Genomic DNA, 20,074 nt, shown 5'->3' on the forward strand with positions numbered 1-20,074 from the left:
CACACAGTCAAAACACACAGGAGACAAGAAATTGTTATCTTCTAGCAATAATTAAAAATCTCAAGGGAAAAAGATTGCACTTTTCTGTAAAATGTTCACAATATACTAATCATAGATAATGTACAGCAGAGAGCTGTGGACACATCAGTAGGTGCATAAATTTACGGGGAAAAATGGTTTTGGCAGGAAAATTTTCTTTTTTTTTCTTTTATTCTCTTAGAAAATAAACTCAGGTGCTTCTGTAACCAAAAGTCAGGCTCACAATTGTATTTAAGAGCCTCAGCATATCCCCTGCTAGCATTAGCTGACCTGCTCAGGAGGATGTTTTGTCAGACAAAAGAACATGCTGATATTCAAGTGCCACTTCAGACCACAGCCAGCAGCTTTTGTATTAGTATTTTTCATTTAAGCAAAAATGCCCACAGTAAAATGAGATTTGTGCTGTGGAAGCAGGTGGTCAAAAAGCACAGCATTCAGTTTTAATAAGCATACTCAACACTAGAAGGCCTTGCATTAAGGGGTTTCATTTTTAACACTTTCATTCTAGCTCTAAAACCCTTTGGTCAACTGCAAAAAGAATATCTAACATTTATTAAACCATATCCAATACTTAAAATATACTACATGGGCTACCATTTCTCCTCATGACCTTTAGTAATTCTACTACAGAGATAGGCAAGGGGTAGATATTTTGTAGGAGTTGTTAATAACTGACAGAAAATTATTACTTTAAAAATTATGACATCTCAAGAATTCAGATGAAGTTAGGATAACTGCAAATTGGTTTTCTGAAAGAGAACTTTTGAAAAAAGAAATATTGTCAAATGAGCATTTTCAAACATTGTGGTTTATGTGCTATGGCTGCTCAGAAACTCACACACATATAGTCTACAGTAGTACTGGAGATAAGCTCTGCAACGTATTTCTATTTGAAGTTCACTTATCACTGAGAGACTGATACGGAACCCTGGTACAAAGAAAACAAAAAGCCAACAACGTCAACTGCAAACAACAGCCACAACACAACAACAGCCCTCCAAAATTTCTTTACCTATTTTGTTTTCCCAGTATCTCTCTTTTTAGGGGAAAAGATGAAAGAAAGAGAATTGAATCAGCAATGACGTTTCACTGAGTTGCCAGAAATATCTAGCTCATTTCATTCTTTTTTTAGATAATACATATAAATTATTTATATGTTTCGCTCTGAATAATGGGGGCTGAGATTTGCTCATAAAAAGGTAATGACAATCTGATTTAAGAAATCTTATACAGTCTGCAGTGGTTTATAGCTGCATAATCCAGAATTAATTCACAGGTAGGAAACCCAGACAAGCAGATATACAAGTCCACTTTCCACAGACCCACCCCACATCCACCAGGATCAGGCCAGTCCCATATGAAGATTCAGACACCAAAGGGGGACTTGGACAGTGAGCCATGCTGTACTGCTTCCAGGAAACCAAAAGTGAAGCATAGTCACCATTTTCGTTTAGCAGAAGCACAACACAGTTTTCTCTATATTTCTTTTTGAAATACCAAACTGGAATGTCAGCACAGACCAGATCAGCATTTAGAACTGTTTGGAAAAGTTAATTACCTACTATAACAAAGCAGTCAGAGATTTAAAAAAAAAAAGCAAATTTGCAAATATGAAACCCTGATACCAACCATGTGAATAATGAAAGAGGGGAAACATGGAGGAAATTTCCCTAACCCCCAGGAATGCAGATTTACCTAACATGTCCAAAATCAAACATGTTTCACTAAGACCTGACCCCCATGACTTAAAAACAGATTGAAAAGGCACCAAACAATTATGCAATCCTGGCTCTCTCATGTAGGTCATGGAAGTGACAGACAGTTTCTACAAGCTCAGATTTCTGCTGTGACCTTCTGTTGGTGGAAGATTGCAAAAGTGTACACAATTAGGCTGAATCTTCCAGAAAACTGAGGACTTACTTTATAAATCGGGGAGACTTTCAAAGACACAGCAATTAGGTGCTTAATGCTCTCTGACTGTCAGGGCAAGATAAACACCTAGTCATTGCTAATATTTCTGGAAATTGCCACCCCTATATTTGTTTGCATATTTCAATTTGAGTTTTAGGAAAGATTTTCCCCTGAGTACTTATCTTTCAGCCTTACAGCATTGACTATTAATAATTAATACCTGTGCCTCGTCTCTACTATACAGTATCCAACCTATATTTATTCCAAGATTAATTAGCTGTTATAGTTAGGAGGAGATTAAGGCTCCTATAAATTAATCAAGCTGTTTCTGCGGAAACTTTAAATTGAAAAGTATTTGGTTTTCCAAAATGCTTTTTTCATCTAGCAATATTTTTAACAACTTTCCTGGAAAAAATCTTAAGTGAATGAAAATATAACACATCGAGTTAGCTTGTCAAGACAAATTTTAGAAACATTTTAAATGTTCAGCTGCAAAAAAATGTCATTAATGCACATGCCACACTGCCTTGCAAGAACAGGCCACAGATTTTTCAACTGTTCACTGCAATAGGTTATTGTATCCTTTGCTGTAATAAAAACCCAAACAAAACTACTCAGATATAAAACTGTAACTAGAAACAATAATCTTTTATTTCTTTACTAACACTAAAATGTGCAAATCAGGGAGAGAAAAACAACTCCAGCTATTTTAAGCAGTTTCATCTGTCTTGTGTGTATTTGATATTGTAGTCCACAAAGGCTGCTTTAACTGAAGGATGGCCTACACCCTCAACCCAGCTTGACTTTATGTGTGATAGTAGCTAATGATCACCAGAAAACATTCCTGCAGAGGCTGAACTTCTTGTTTCATTGAAAGCATGTTAGCAACATGGTTGCTGCCCAATAAGGAAGAAAATACTTTGATCCTAATCCTGCTAACACATTGCCAAGAATCCTGAGAGGAGATTAATCTTCAGCACTACTAATTTCTAATCTCTTTTCCAAAAGAGGTTTCAGTAGCTGTGTACCTCAGAGATCAGACAGGTGCCCTCAGAGAAAACAGAAGGGTGAGAGAAAAATGCGTGGAAATCTTGAAGGTCAGTCATGGGATAGCTAACGAGTCTTGGTGCTTCAGGTGCCAGTGGTGCGTAAGCAAATTGTCACAGATATCACTTTTGGTGCTTGGATCCTAAAATATGCTGAGCATTGCCTTCTGACTAAGATTTCACTGCAACTGTGTGCTCAGTTTCAGACTAGTGCAATTGTTATTTGTAAATAGAGCCTTCACCTCTGATCAGCCCTTAAGTGGCGCTGAGTAGTCATTAGCGAGGCCAGGTGTGTTCTTGCTTACCCACAAATTCTGAGCAGCTGATGTGCTATCAGCTTTCACAGCAAAAGCTCAGAGTGAACAAGGACACCCTGCAAGGGTGAAAGCACCATTCTAGAAAGTCAATTTAACTCCACAAATATTGATATGCTTTTAGTAAAAAACACTTCAGCCTGTTTCAACCTGTTTCAAATGAAACTGTTCACTGAGAAGGTCTGAGAGGACTGAGCTTGGTCTTGATCCAGCACAAGGTTAAGAATTTCAAGATAAAGAAACTGGGAGGAAAAAGGAAACAGTGATAGAATGAAAGGCCTAGGTGGAAAGGGACTTTAAAGACTATTTTGTTCCACCTCCCATTCCACTGACAAGAGATATGTGTCATAATACCACATTGTTTCATCCAACCTGGCCTTGAACACTCCCACAGATGGGCCACCCACAGGTTCTCTGGGCAACCCGTTCCAGTGCCTCAAAGCACTAGAAGCAAAACAAAGTCTCTTATCTCTTCCAAGCCTAGAGGCTTTTGATTAAGTCTCTGTGTTTGGAAGAGGAGCAGTTAGGAAGGGGCAACTAAAAGTGGCCAAATACTATGAATACTTAAGTTTCACTCAGCAAGCAATACTTAGCCAAGTGCTTGGATGTGCATACAGCGAAACAGAATCAGAAGAATCTGCAGATTTTACAAAAATACTCTAGGCAAGGGCTGGATTGGAAAATTGTTTAATTGACAGAAAAGAGCAGGAGAATGGACATATGAAACACGGCTAGAAAATTAAAAGAATAATCAATTTTATGGAAAACTCCACCCTATATTAATCTTGAAAATGAATATCTAATATTTTTCTTGAATGAAAACCAAAATCAAGGTAAATTTGCTTTAGCTTCAAAGAAGTGACTTGCATAGGGTTGCCACCTGCCAAAAAAAACCAAATCCAAACCCAACCAAACAAAAACAAACAAATAAACAAATACATATCCAAAGCTCACAGAAGTTCAGACAGGGGAATTAATTAGGTGGCAGGAAACTCTATATAGGCACAAGAGTTGCCAAAGGACCTAGGGCGTAATGTGTGTCTCCTTCTTTATGCCCTGAGGCCAACATCTTTTTTTTTATGGTTTCAAGAACTTTTATATCAAGAATATAGATATTGTTCTGCTGCAGCAAAAGAGCTACTCCTCTGGTTTTTTTTCCAAAATCAGAGCGTTGATGCTATTTAGTGGCATGTTAATGAGAAAGAAACAAGGTACATCACTATCACAAACATTTATCTGGTCCAGAAAAGGTAGTCTCATACACTGGAGCAGAATCACCAATTCAGAACATGATTCTGAACCGGCATTTATTAATTAAATTTCTGAATTATCACTGCTGTGTGTTGGAGTAGCTGAACTTATCCATAGTCTCTACATCAGCCAAACATCTGGCCATAAAATCTGCATATATTGATAGATACATGAGCCAGCATATTCTCACAGACAACAGGTTCACAACCAATGGGAAAAAAAAATCTTTGTTTTTATCAATATATGATAATATAAAATATTTCATTTACAAATTTACTAATCTTCACACAAGATATTTAGTTAGTAATATTTCTACTGAATTAAGTGTATACATATGTATATATTCTTTTTACTATTCATTTCTGTCAAATTTCTGTTTAGTACATAAATGCAGCTCTACCAGTAAAAGCATGATGCCATTTAACTCAGCACTTAATCTCTGAAAATGGTCTGAAGCAAGCACTTAGAGAAAGAATAAGAGCAGTAGCTCCCAGCTCTCAATGGGCTTTTTCCACCCAGCCTCCATTAAAATTTGTTTGTAAATCTTTGTAGGCTTTTATCAATTTGTCAAACTACAATTTTTAACATTTCTTTCAAATTCATGACAGCTACAATGAATTTTATTACTGCCTATGGTTTTCTAAACACTATTTCTCAATACCACTGACTTTACACTTAGTTTACTTTAGAGTGTTTCAATTCTAAGAATTACAGGGCAACTTTTCCCTGATCACCTTCTCCAAGCTATTTTACATCATATCTTTCTCTCTCATTCACTTTTGCTTATTCTCTGACTCTCTCTTATTCATTCTCTCTCATTCACCTCTTTTCCTAGCCATATTATTCTTTAATCCAGCTCTGGATGAAATCCATTTCTATTAGATATAATACTCACAGCTTTCTTTGTTCCTTTTCCAGTTCTATTATTTTGAACTAACATGACCTGAATGGCACAGAGCAAGCAGCGTTGCGGCAAGAGTTCATGCAAATGCAATAACTTCTGTGATAACTCTGCCCTGGAGCAAAGGTTCATATGCATGGATAAAGAGTAAGATTTTTATTAACCTCAGCTCAGTCACTCTAGGGTTCTGCCCAGAATACTTCTGTTCTAGCCCTTCACAGAAACTGGAGGTCTCCCAGACTGATCTCTACTCCTAACTGTATGGAGTATTACAACTCTTTACACAAAAACATAACTTCATTAAACTGAGGTTGCAAGTTGTCTGATTGAACTGAGGTTGCAAAGTGTCTTTCTGCCAACCTCCACCACTCTCATGTGGGACTAGGTACACATTTTTAGAAACATGTATTAAATGGCTGCTCTTGCTAAAGCAAAGATCAACTGCACCCAAGATCTGATGACCCTTTCTGAAGGTCTCTATGATGAGGAACTGCTGTACATTTTGTCTATGGCTCCCATTAAAAACAGAACCACTATTTCTTGATAAAGAAATAATTACCAATGGACCAGAGACTCTTAATTTCCTTCCCTAGTAAATACAGGCACAATGCTGAACTACTCTGGTTGTAAGATCAAAAATATTCTGCCCAGGTCAAATGTAAGTGCTGCACTTTTGTATACAAATGGGTCTCCCCACCACCTTACTAGTGTAATAAATGAAATAAAATCTGCCAAAAAAACCCCTCTATATCTGTGTAGAATTGTCACCCAGTTTTCATCATATTTAAGCTTAAAAGCATAATGAGAATTGTACCTGCAATAATTCTTTAGCGGGAAATTAGCAGGCATGCCAACAAATCCATAGTGTCCACTGTCATCCTCCTGTCAAAGCAGCAAACATGGCTCTGTGCTCTGGGAAAGTCAGAAAATTCCAGTGTACTCAAAGCTACCATTCAGGATCAGCTGCATAGAGGGAGTGTCCTCATAGAGTAGTTTCACTAATTTGAAAGCTTTATTTTCATACAAGCACAGAGCTAAAACCACTGCACTGCTCTGCTACTCCCAGACAGCCCTGCAGCACACCCACATGACAAAGCATCTGAATGCTTAAGGGTGATTAGTATTTCAGGCATCTCCACAGTGACAGGTATAGTTGCTCCAGGGCCCTACAAAGCCTTTTCATGACACTTCCAGCCTACACCATGGGTGGCTCCAAGGTATTTCTGTCTAACTGCCAAGTTTAAATCTTTGCTCAGGTGCCCTTCTGAAGGGACTCAAAGACTGTATTTTACCACACTAACATTCAACTTTTTCAGTTGAATCTCCTCTTGCACTCAAGACCAATGGCCTCATTCACCAAGAAATCCACTCTAGAGAAAATGCTGAACAGCAGCTTCACTCTATCATTCTATTCTCATCTGGTATCAGTCCAAAACCACAAAGATGCTGCTTAATAAACCCAGAGTATCTTGGAACACAATTAGCCGTTCTGCATTTACACAATTGTGAGAGTGTGACAATTGGCCACAATATGTTATCTAGTATATGAAAAGATACCAGGAATAGTTCCTTGAGCAAGACAATCACTAACAGCTTGTCCAGGCATGGTTCTTATCAACTGTTAAAAAGTACAAGCTCCAAATGATGGTTTCTGCGTTCTTACAGTGTATCTTAGAGTGTATCAATGTCTCTTTATTCTCTTGAGATTTCCTGGGCTGGGTTTGACCTTTAGTGTTTTCCTCAGTAATAAAAATAACAGGGTTCTATTCACCAATGTGGCAGCTTATCTTATGAACCCATAGAGGAACTTAACACATGAGAATTATATAGAATCATAAAACCATCAAGGCTGGAAGGCACCTTTAACACCATCCAGTCCCATCCTTCACCCAGCACTACCACTATAACCCTTAAGTCACTAAACCAGGTAACCCAGCAACAGATCCAGACACCTCTTGAGCACCTCCGGGGTTGGTGACTCTACCACCTCACTGGGAAGCCTATTTCCCAATCACCCTAACAGTGAGAAAAATTTCCTAATAACTAATCTGAATTTCCCCTGTCCAATTTTAAGGCCATTTCCTCTGGTCCTTTCACTGCTGGCACAGTGGAGGAAACCAGCCCCCGCCTCATTACAACCTCATTTCAGGGAGTTGTGGAGAGCGATGAGGTGCCCCCAGAGCCTCCTCTCCTCCAGCCTAAACAAATCCAGATCCCTCAGCCGTTCCTCATATAAGACATGTTTTCTAGTCCTTTCATGAGCCTTGTTGCCTTTCTCTGGACACTCTCCAGCACCTCAAAGTCCTTTTTAAAGTGAGGGGCCCAGAATAAACAAGGATTCAAGGTGTGGCCTCGCCAGCACTGAGTGCCGAGGGGTGATCTCTAACCTGGTCAAATTTGACAAAAAGTAGCTTCAAACATTACTGCAGTTTACAGTCAGGGAGAAAGGCAATTTGATCCCACATAATTGTCTAAGAAATCCACATGAAAAAGTTAACAGTTAATATATGAACACTAGGAACTCCTTTGTTCTCAGTGTCATTAGACATAAAACGGCATACCACAATTTACTGCATACTATTAGAACACCACTGACATTTTTAAATCTACACTAAGGCACAAATTCCCCAAAAGAACATCCAAATGTAACCCTAAAAGATACAGCATGATGGAGAACCTGGGGTTTTTAACTGCTAGTTCAATTTTATTTTATTGTCACAGTTACTTTCCCATAAACATAAAAGAAAATACAGTGCTGCCTTCTGTTAAGAGTGTCATCCAGAGTTTGGGGGTTTTTTTGTCTGCAGTAGAATATAGAAAACTAGAAATGTTTTTTTCGTGTATGTATGCCCGAAAAAGTTTAAGTATGCCCAAAATATACACACGTGTTTATTTATGTAGGAGGAAAGTATTATTATAAAAGTGGAGTTGGGGAAAGGAAGAAATATATATTACTACTTACTTGAAAAATAACCTGTAAAATCACCAGCTGTTTTCCCATATTTCTTTTTTTTTTTTTTGACATAAGACAATTAGCTCAATTTTCTACATTTTTTGCACAGTTAGAAATTCTGAATGTTCTAAACAGAAATCTTGAAACATTTAATTTTAAACATCTGAAATAGTGAAACAATTCATTTTTTAAATTCTCAAACTCAATCAAACATTTTGATATGCCTAAGTCAAAATGTTACATTTTAGTAGCATACTCTACATTTAGAAGATATTTTGGATTCAAGCTGATATTTTTGTCTGCTTGAGCTCCCTCATTATAAAACAAAAGTACTGCAAATTAGCTTTCAGAGCAACTATGGAACATTTGCATTTAAAAAATTAAGTCTTAATAAAATGGAGGCAAGCTTCACTGCTAGACTAAATGCCAGCAGGCATAAATCTGCATAATATTTCATATATGTGTGTGTGTGTGTGTGTGTGTGTGTATACACCATATAATAATATGCTATTATTTCATATATCACTATTCAAAAAATCAATCAAGAATAATTCACCGAACGCCAGAATTAAATGCATTATTTTGGCAGTTTCATTTGGAACCATTGATATAGCCCATTCTGTGTAAACACAGAGACTATGCAGTCGAATATAAAATTCTACAACATATCAAATGCCACAATAGAGGCATTTAGCATTTCCAAGAAATTCAGCAAAGCAACATCCATTGTGCGCTATGTACACCAGAATCAATAACTCTCCTAAAAAAGAGTTATGCTTTCTTGTTTCAGCTCCTATTACATGCTGTTTGAAAGAACAGTCAGAAGATGGTGCCTAGTCTCTATCTTTGCCAATATTTAATATAAATTCCTTCCATAAAAGTATAGAGAATTCTCCCAAAATTATTTACCAACCTGGTGAAAGATTTTTCCCCACTGCTTCCATTAGGACTGTCTCAGTGCAGTTTTCACTGCAAGAACCACCGCCCTTGCTTAAACTTTTTCTCTCTATTTTACACTCTGATGCATGTATAACCCCATCTTCCTAGCCTTTGATTCCTGCACTAAAAGGTTGTCCCTTCTTAGAATCATCTTATAAACAAGCTTTCCGTTCTGGGTTTCTAATATTCCTTCCTTTCTCTTTCTGTCTTCAGTTAAGTTGATCTTTCTTGAATACAGATATCTAGATCAGAGCAGCTAAGGTCTCATTAGAGCCTAATGATATTAATTCCTTCCCGCAAATACAGTCCTAAGAGGCAAACAAAATGTTGTCTGTTACCATAGCCACGTCATGCACTAAAACCAGATTAGTCGATAGTCATTTTATTCATTTTCCCATATCCCTTTATTTGTCTCTGGGGCACCGAAGTACATTGTCACACACATTATCAACTAGCATAGCATGAACTACCGCTTTCCTTCAAAGTAATTGTGCTTGGTCAAACCACAAGACTTAAGTTTGGAAAGCAGCTGTTGCTGAAGTCCAGCTACTGATCTTTGCTGGGCTACTGTTTGTGTTTTGTGACACGTCTCACCAAGCCCTAATAATGTACTGCAGAGAATGAGTGTCCCTTTCTCTTTGTTCAGACCTGTAAGAATTCCACTAAGTCTTGGAAATTTCTTCAGCCAACTTAAAAATACACTTTTTCCATGGAGCTTTGAAAATTTCTTCCACAGAACTATAAGTGCTCTTACCTGTACAGCAGCAACAGTCATATGACATTTCTCCTGTGACCCCACCCATCTTATACTTGCTATTGCTTATCTTTTTAATCACATACCTAGGCAACTACTGATGGTTTTTTGTTAGATGAATTCCAGGCATCTAAACTCACAATTGCTAAAATAAAAACGGTGAGGAAAACTGCCATGTACCTCATAAATTCAAAACTGTCATTTCCTTAGTTTTTTAGTGAGCAGTCCTGGTTTTGGCCAGGACAGAGTTAACTTTTTGCAGTAACTGTGAGGTGGCAAAGCCTGGAGCTGTGTGGGAGTGTCTGGGTTATTATATATTCACGTCATTGCTGGGGTGCAGAAGTAAAGGAATTCCTGGTCTTCCAGGAAGATATTTGTGACAATATAAGGTACTGAATATAAAAATAGCTTATTTTTATGAATTACAATTCATAGGAGAAGGTACATTGCTTTCAATTCGTCAACAAAGCATTTAAGTCTGTACAAAGAAGGGTGCCTTATAAATAATGTCCTAATTCATGACAGAATTTAAAATAAAGAAATAGAGAGATGTTATTGATATGCTTAAAAACATGAGAGCAGTTGTAAATCAGCACTTAAAAACATATGTATGGAAATTCAAGTTTCGTAAGTCTGCTTAGCAAAATCGAGCTGGAGACTGGACCAGCTGATACAAGCCTCCATCCTACACAGAATGGCAACAGTATTCTCTAGTTGTGGGATACAAAGAGAAATGAAAACACAGTTTTTTAGGCAAGAGCACAATTTTTTTTTTCTCAAATTGTCTTGTGCTACTAAGCAATAGAAAATTTTAGCTTCTGTAGAATCTTCCATAAACTTAGCACCAAATTAGCCGTACTATGAGATGTAAAACAACAACTAGATAGCCAAGATGAATAAGACAGTGCAGCAAATTTAGCTAACAATATAGCTAACAGCTCTTTGAAACATGGGAATCACATATGGTATGATATAATGAGCATCACAAACAGTTTCAGGTTTTGGAGCTTTTTTCTGAAGTAAACTATTTTAAAGTATTTTGACAAAAATTTGGGGTTTATTTAAAAGACCCTCTTTAGTTCCATTAAGTAAAATAACTTTTCTGTAGCTTTTTTGAGTGACTGTCAGAGAAACACCCAACAGAAGTAAGTGTTTATTAAGTCTTACTTAATTATAGCCCAATTATTAGCCTAACTGAATCTTCCTATCAATTCCAAATAGGTGAAAATCTCTGTAACTTTTATGATTGTGGAGAATTGAAAACACTGGTGAGACTAACTGCTAATTATTTTCACTTTAAAGGGGGGATGCAATGGAAGCTATTTGGTGTAGCTTTGCAAAGCTTTTGCAATTCTATAACCCTGAACTGATGGTGATACCCCAATTCCTGTGATTTTTGACAAAACTAATTAAGGTATCCAGCCAGATTATGTTTTTTTCATCTTCAATCAGAGCAGCTTCAAACTGGTAATTGTTTCCAGAGATTAAATGCCATTATATGTACCCAAGATATTTAAAGCCACGTATCTAAGTCTTAATACTGAGACCAGCAGGACAACATGGTGAAGAAGCAGTTCTGAATTTCAGTATCTGAGGACTTCTGCTTTCCGTGTTCAACATTTGCTCCTACTCTCATACAATAAAAGTCACCTGAAGCCACGTGGGGGTAGCAGCAACAAATCACCCATAAAATACAACCTGCAGGACCACCTAACACCTAGGAAAGATGACTAATTACTGTACACAAAAATGTCTACAGCACAGGCCTGAGAATTTTACTGCAGAAATGTAAAGATGCTCATAGGGAGGACCAACCTGAAGAACTCCCCAAAGTCTGAAAAATCATATCTGTTTTCTGTATTACAGATTTTAAAGCCATATACCCTGTAATGGGTGAAACAGAATGACTGCTTTTACCTGATAAACATAATAGGATTTTTTCTTACATATCCCAAAAATCATAAGAGAAAACTAAAAATCCCAAATTCCAGAGTACTGTCAGAGCCTGACAGCACAGCTGCTGTGTGCTGACTCTGAGTCATGCCTGTAGATTCTTTTCCAGTTTAAGTGCCCAGAACTACAAAAATCAGAATACATAATAATATAATAATATAATAATAATATGATAATGAATACATTAAGTGAGGAGGAAATTAATTTAATAATGCCACTTTAGGAACCTCTATAGATTACAGCCCAAGTACAAATCCTCGGAGATACATAACTTTGCATCAGAACATGCATGCTTATTTTAGAAAAACATAAATTAACTTTAAAGCAAATTTAGTCAGAGATTATATACATACCCTCTGCTTCTCAGGGTCAACATATCGAATGCCAAAATAGTCTTTTTCCAGCAAGCTGTAATAGTTGCAGATGTGATCGATAAGAAACTGACCTTTGGTTTCCCTCTGTAAAAAGATAAAGGAATTTTACATTATATTGAGTATTCCGAATTTGCTGTCTGCAAACCTATGCAAAGTGTCAAGGAAAATGACATATGAAATTTGTTGTTATTCAGATGAGGACAAGGATTTAACTGTTTATTGTCTCTGTAAGACTCAAGAGAATAATGATCAATACACTCCCTGCACATTCGCAGATTGGTTAAGAAAATATCATTACTACTTCTACCTCAGGAAAACTCATGCAGCTATAATGGCTACAAATTTGTGAGACTTAATATACTACTAGCAATCATATTTCCATGAATGCTATAATGGCATAACATTTACATATAGAATTTCAAAACACTCTGTGGTTTTTAATCCCCAAATTTGAGAGCAGATCTGAATGTGAGTACTCTACTGGATCTTTACACAGAGCCCTCAGCAAGACAGGTCTGATCACTAATTCTCTCCATTAAGTCAAAGTTACAGTATAAAGAACAAATGCCCAAATGACTGAAAGAGAGGTTTTCAGCTTTGTGTTGTCATTGGGTAACTATGGCCATATCAAATCTTACTGTTATACATGATATTTAGCTAACAATCTCATTCTTTCTTTCTAGTTTTTTTTTTTTTTCAATCTCAACAGTGTGGGTCTATTCTCCTTTATCTGATGCCTAATATGGAGATCCTACATGAGTTCTCACATTTCTTCTGATCCAGCTAATGTGCAGGTTTATGTTGTGGTTTTTTTTTTGAAATGTGATTTGTGTCAGTATTAGCATGGGACTAAAGCTGTTTTCCTGAAATAGTCCATTCCAAACAGACAAAGGTGCTTCACTACACAGTGGTGTCAGGTCCATTTTTTTCCCTCTGTATCTATTTTTCCACCCTCATCCTGCACTGAGATGTTTCTGCTGCAAACCAGGAGTCTCTACCCTTTGCTGACATGAAACAATTTGAATTCAGCTCTTTAATGTCTACTGAATAGAAACTACACAGGACATGAAATCACTTTATATAAAAATAATACTTTATTGTTTTTCTCCAAACTATTTCCTGAAAACTTTAACATTATACCTTGTTCAAACTTTTTTTAAAAAAGAATTTAAGAGGCAATTTAAGCTCTAAAGAGCATGGCAAGCAAAATTGAAGGGACAGCATCTATATATCTCATGGTGTGTTGCGGTGCACCAGTTTAGTTGTTCTCTTGCACCAGGTGATTGGGAATTTGCACAGAATAGTTTTGTATTGCACTGTATAGCTTATGTTATATCATGTGGTTTGTTACCCTGTTTCCCTATCACATGGTCTTTCCCTCACCTGTCCCAGTACCTCCTGGTGGTCTCTCCCCTGGGTTACCCCTCCCCTCCCCACTCCTCACTGGTATCCCTTTGGCTGTGGACCTCTCCCTCTGTCCCCATCCCTGCCGCCAGGGAACACCCTCTTTTCTCCCATGGGTTTGTCCACCTGATGTGTGTCTTGGAATAAAGGACAATGTTTCCCACGTAGAGGAGAGCGCTTCTCTAATTGTTTACCTTCATCTATGAAGTATCATGTGGGCAAGGGTCTGTAGCTAGCTGGAGTGGACCCCAACAGCCCAGGAAACACAATTCTTCAATGGTACTTTATAAGGCTGGGTATTGCTAGCATATTCATTTTGCACTGAAGTAGCTGGGCCAAAACCAGCACCATCACCTGTTGCAGGTCATACTCTAAAGGGCAGAGGAAGCCATGGCCTGGGCACCACCACTGTCTAGTGAGCTCTACTGCTTCCCACAGGGAAAATAAGACATGCTTCAGGACTGGAAAGTTAGTAAATAATACAATCTGTCAACTAAATTTTTGTACCCTTATCTTTACAATTAATAAGAAATTCTCACATAGATACAGTTGCTTGTTTTTTGGTCTCCATCACTCAACAAACAGATAACTAAATAAAAAGCACCCTCAGATAAGGCCCTGACAGAGAGATGCATCGCCCTTCCGTATGCTGATGCTCCTGCAGATGTAACCTTGCCTGCCACAGGGATCTCCTCTCCTCCTAAATTCACTTCCAGCCACAATGGAATTGCCAGTTTCTCTACTGATTTCCTTTTCCTAGATGTGGCCACCTCTGTTTCAAATGCTATGGCGTAAGCCAGCTTCTTCCCCTACTCCTATCTGTGTCCACCTTCTATCTCCTATAAATTTTAGTCCTGCACTCTTCCATGCTCTCCTACTTGCCTAGAGATATTTCTGCCTTGTCTGCACAGGGTACTTCCATAACTTGTTTTCCTATTTTTAAACCTCCTTTGTCAAAGGATGTTAACACAATTTGTCTGTTCAGTTTGTGCTCATCCAACTTCATGCTTTGCACCCTGCATTGTTACCTTTTCCCATGCAACTTAGATGCAACAAGTTAACAAGTTTCCTTCCAGCCTCAAGACATTTAAAAATCAACTTTTTTACTGTTAAGAGTGGTTACATTCATTGACATATTTTTGTGCTGTACCCAGTTACAAGTATGGGCATCCTGGAGACAACATAGAGAATGCTTTCCTCAAAAGGAAAAGTCCTATTAAAGTCTGAAAAACACAAAAGGAAAACTGTCACTCTCCCTGTAGCTGACAAAAAAAAGGTATACACTTATGCAACCATATTTCAATTAACTGTTTTCTAACTTAAAATCTTGAAAGTGTCTGGAAAGTTTTGTGACTACGAGAAACCATCGAAATATTGACAAGATTGCATGGTGACATTTCATTACAAAGGCAGCAGGAAAAATTATAAACACAGATGTGACGTTTAAGCTGCATACACTTTTAAACTAATATACAGCAAATTAAATAGGACTGGGAAATAATGGCTATTAGATGACTCAGGTACAATCAAACATGAAAAAAGATTTTACTGGCAAAAGTGTACTAATGAAACCCTGGAAATAATTTAATAAAACACTGGAAATGGGGAAACCAGACTATCCATATTTTCATGTAACAACTTAGAGAGTGTCACTGTGTCCTGGCTTGGCTATATGATGCTTGTATGCCCCAAACCAGGACACAGTGGAAGAACAGTCAGCAGTACAATCTTCTACAACTAACTACTAGGAGTTCATATTCTAATCTATAAATTTTAAAAGCCCTTTGCTTCAGTCACATAAATAATTACAAATTTCCGAGTTCCTGAAGAAACCGATAAAAGTGTACAGCACATGTAATGTTTATAAATCCAGTAACAATGTTTCTAAAAGGAATTGATGTCCTAGTTTTCTCCCTTGGAAAACAGATGAGAGAAACAAACCAAACAAAAAAGAGCAAAAAGCCTCCAAGCTAAGATTCATGCTCTAGCAGTCTTTAAGCCTTCCATGGATAAGTAGAAGGGACTAGTTAATAACTTCACCCTTGGTTAATATATACCCCCTTCAGTTCATTACATTTTAAAAAATATTCAAGATGCACAAAAGTCGGCTAAATCAGCACATGCATAATGTAGTGAGAGTCTTCATATGAAATTGTAAATGTTAAAATTATTAAAGCCTTCTAGACACCTGAAATTTGGGGGGAAAAAAGAGATCTTAATTGATACACAGAGAAAGATACTTTATGTGGCACATTGCTCATTAAGTCCTAATTCATAATAGATTGTATGAAAAGAAGGATGGGCAATGGCAGTTAATTTTATTTTCTGCAAGCAGCAGAATAAATAAAAATTTTCTACATTTCTCTAACAGTGCTTCAAATTCGTCTGAGCTTTAGAATCTAATGATCTTTTTCTATTTATTACTCATTACTACATATTACCATCCTACAAAAAATATATTAAAACCAAATTTTGTTCTGATTTGAGAAAGAATCTGGATAACACAAATTAAGAACAGCTAGTCATCCACAACAGAGCAGAGGAATGGATTTGGGTCAGAGAATAATGAATATAAAACATTGCCTGAAATTTCAGGTGGTTGCCATACAGCTTCCCAATTCCTTAAATGAATCCTTAAATAAAACAAATAAAAAACCCCAAACAAACAACAAAAAAAAACCACACACACAAAAAACCAAACCAAACCAAAACAAAACAAAAAAACTAAACAAACAACCCAGTCCTTAAACCCTTGTATACAAAAAAGTACTTTGCAGCAATTCAGAAAAATAATGTTATATTACATTTTAGAATGTTTGTCAGAACATGACAAAAATTACATAATAAAGAAAGCCATTATTTCCAATACCACTGAAGAATTTCAGCCACAAACAGCAGGAATCTGAAAGTAATAATCAAGTTGTACATTTAAAATTTTCACAGCTCAAATATTTGAGAATTATACCACAGGTCACTCAGAAGTTATCCATTATTGTCCATTAAAGACGATATATGTGGGCATAAACAACAGTCAAAAAAGTCTGTACATGAGAGATATGAAATGTCCTGAATTGTAATCAATACATTGTGTTTAATGAAATAATACCATTAAATAAGCCATTTTTTTCTAAGTCCATTAATTCAAATATGTCTGTCTATTTCAAATGAGACATATTATCATTCATATTTTTGTAACCCACTCAATGGCTTTAAACAAAGTCCTATAATGCAGGTATTACACACACTCAAAAATTTGGAGATTTCTATAAATAATTGGAGGAATGATTTTCTGATTTATTTAGATAAATAGGCACAGACAAGATGAGTATGTTTTTCCTAAGGCTGTATTTGAATATCTGACCTTAATACCACTGAAATCCCACAACAAACCCCAACACATATGTAACAGATATAATGCCATGTAAATGACAAAATCCCCAAACACACAAGGTCAGTTTTCAAATAACTGTTAAACACTGTTTTTTAAGCTGGGTCAAAAGTTTTCGTTTCTATTGAAACAAATATGTATCAAACTAAACTTGCAGCTGCGACAAAAGAATTAAGCAAAACGGGATGTTCTGTACGGCAACAAGATATGGAAGACACAGAGTCTTCCACTGATAGACTCACAGGGCAACCTGAGTTTGTTCCTCAGCTCTAGGAACTGAGTAATAAACTGGAAAAATGCCTCATTTTCCCTATCAAACACTCTTATTACAGCTTCCATTTCTGCAACTCTGCACATTTATAACCTAATTCCTTGGTAATTCCTCTGGTATACTGAAACTAACCCAAACAACAATCTTTGTTGCTCTTGCGCAGTTTAACACATTATCCCCATCTTGTGCTTGCTTTGGGGATTTCTTTTTTTATTTCAACTATCTTGATGCAACATAAAAAGCAAAGCAGACTGTAACTTGTTCTACCAATTTAACAGTTCTCCAATGACGTAAAATGAGATCACAAAACCTTTCTGACTGCTTCACAAATCTGAAAATGAGATGAAAACTACTTCTGGCAGTTTAAGATCTTACATTCATTGAAATGTTTTCCCTATTTGAATTTGCTTCACTGTGGAGTTCTGTGTCTGTTTATCTGAATGTCGTCACAAGGAAGAGCAAGAATCACAAGCAGATTAAACACAATGTTTCTGCTCTGTTATCTAACCACTGAAGCCCTGCCAGCTGTGCTTATCTCTGTCAGGAAGCCACTAACATTATAGTCAGAGTCATAAACACTGTATTTATTTGTTCTGGGGATTTCAATCCCCATCCCATAAGTGTCTTTACTTGTGTGAACAGCTCCCAGCAGTGACCCTATGTGTAAAGCTGATCACATACTTAAGTGCTTACTTAAGCATAAAGTCATGCACAAAAAAAAATAAATTAAATAAAATATAATAAAACAAACTAGCAAAAAAAAATTTAACACAACAAACAAAGCACAATGAAACCAACATTTCTCTCTAAATTAATGGAAAGTCAGGCTCTCGGGCAAGGCAAGCATACTGTTTGATCTTGTATGCTTGTTTTCTTTTGTGTGCAACATATTTTGAAATTATATGTATGTAAAAGAATTAAATACTTGTGTTGAAGTACAATTATGATAGAACTATAGAATGAAAACTAATCCGATCAGAAAAATGGACAAAACCATTGTTCATCTAAGGCAAAAAAAAAAAGGGGGGGGGGGGAAATAAAAAAGCATCTTTATCCACTAAAAACTCAAAAAAAGATAGTTCTGTTCACAATAATTATAAAAAGCAACAGAGCTAAACTAACAATAATTATAAAAAGCAACAGAGCTAAACTACATCTTTGACTGCCATGTTTCACATTTTTGACTTTTCTTTGGACATCCTCTACCAGTGATAAGTTCACATTTCTTCTAGGCTTTTCATGAGAGAAATTACTTGAACACCAACAGGCATGTCTTCCATTTCATTGACAATTATTCCATAGTTCATTACGGGACCAGCTCTCACACACCAGAGTATGGCTGTGAACAGAAGTCTGGGAGCAATTCCCTGCTCATGCCCATTTTGATACAGCTATCATCACATTTGCACTTCTCCAGTGGTACAGCAAAAGAGTTCACTAAGTATCACTGGACTGGGATATGCCCTGGAATGGGATCCATTTAATATCCATCCTTTGAAGCTGAATAGGGAGGAGAATAAGGGCACAGAAAAGGAAGACAACTAGGCATGCCCGAATATCTCAATTGATCTTTTAGATCAACTAAGTTTGCCTGAATAACAGAATCTGGAACAGAACCCTCATTCTGCAGCAACCAAAGTCAGTGAGGTGGAACAGACTCAACTCTGACATGGAAAAACTGGGCCAGCCCTAATCCTGACAATATCCAATGCCCTCTGCAAATTTCTTATGGCTCTTTGGATTTATGGATTCACTGAGACTACAGATGACAGCAAGTACTCACAAGATAGACACACAGACAAGTCATTTGCCATTTTTTCTTCCTTCTTTGGGAACAACAACAGGAATATATGAAAATGTTTCACAGGAATTCAATATTGAATAATGTCTTCAAAATATATAGAACAATAAAATTATGCCTGTTTCACTCCTCAGCTAAAATGGTATAACTCTTTAAAAGGAATTTCTTCCTTCCATAATCAGCATCCTACAGTATTTTATACTATTGGAAAACACACTGAAAGTATAGTCTAGTCTGGTATATAACATTTAACCAGAAAATTTTCTCAGTTGTAAGAGGAGCCAGTTATAATTTACTTCTTTTATTATAGTTTAAGTTCCAAGATGCAAAAAGCATCTTTTGCTGAAAGAAAACAAACAAATTGGAAATGGAAGAGTTTATTTTAGAAACCAAATATTTATCACAGATTTTTCTTCTGTTATCAGTGAAGAATTAATTATATTTCTACAAACCTAAAATGAAGCAAAAAAAAGGGCCAGTGATTTTTAATGAAAGGCACAAAACATGACACTGCAATAAAGTAGCTGGCATTTACTTAATTATAACAGTCCTCTTCCACATGTTATTTTATGTTAGTTATCTCTTGCAAAGTATATATTTTGTTCTATATACTATTTCTATATTAATTAAAAATAATTTATATCAACATTATCTAATTCCAGAACTTAGTGAAGGAACAATTTTTAAATCTGTCATTTAATACATTTTATTATCTATAAAAGTATGTGAATAGGTGATAGAAAACATTAGAGAACTAATGCCCATCTTATTTCAT

At 36.5% G+C, this 20,074-nt stretch overlaps 1 protein-coding gene across 3 annotated transcripts in view; it reads right to left on the reverse strand.

The window, feature by feature from the left end:
• Positions 1–20,074, reverse strand: part of FRMD3 (FERM domain containing 3) — a 135,316-nt gene that overhangs the window by 62,984 nt on the left and 52,258 nt on the right. For 2 of the 3 annotated variants that reach the window (XM_064402848.1, XM_064402849.1), the window contains exon 2: positions 12,415–12,519. In XM_064402848.1, the coding sequence (XP_064258918.1) occupies positions 12,415–12,519 (105 nt within the window). Of the gene's footprint in view, positions 1–3,460; positions 3,515–12,414; positions 12,520–20,074 lie in introns of those variants that run through there. The other variant, XM_064402850.1, reaches the window with a different exon arrangement.

Source organism: Passer domesticus, chromosome Z, assembly GCF_036417665.1.
Source record: "Passer domesticus isolate bPasDom1 chromosome Z, bPasDom1.hap1, whole genome shotgun sequence".
Classification (NCBI taxonomy): Eukaryota; Metazoa; Chordata; class Aves; order Passeriformes; family Passeridae; genus Passer; species Passer domesticus.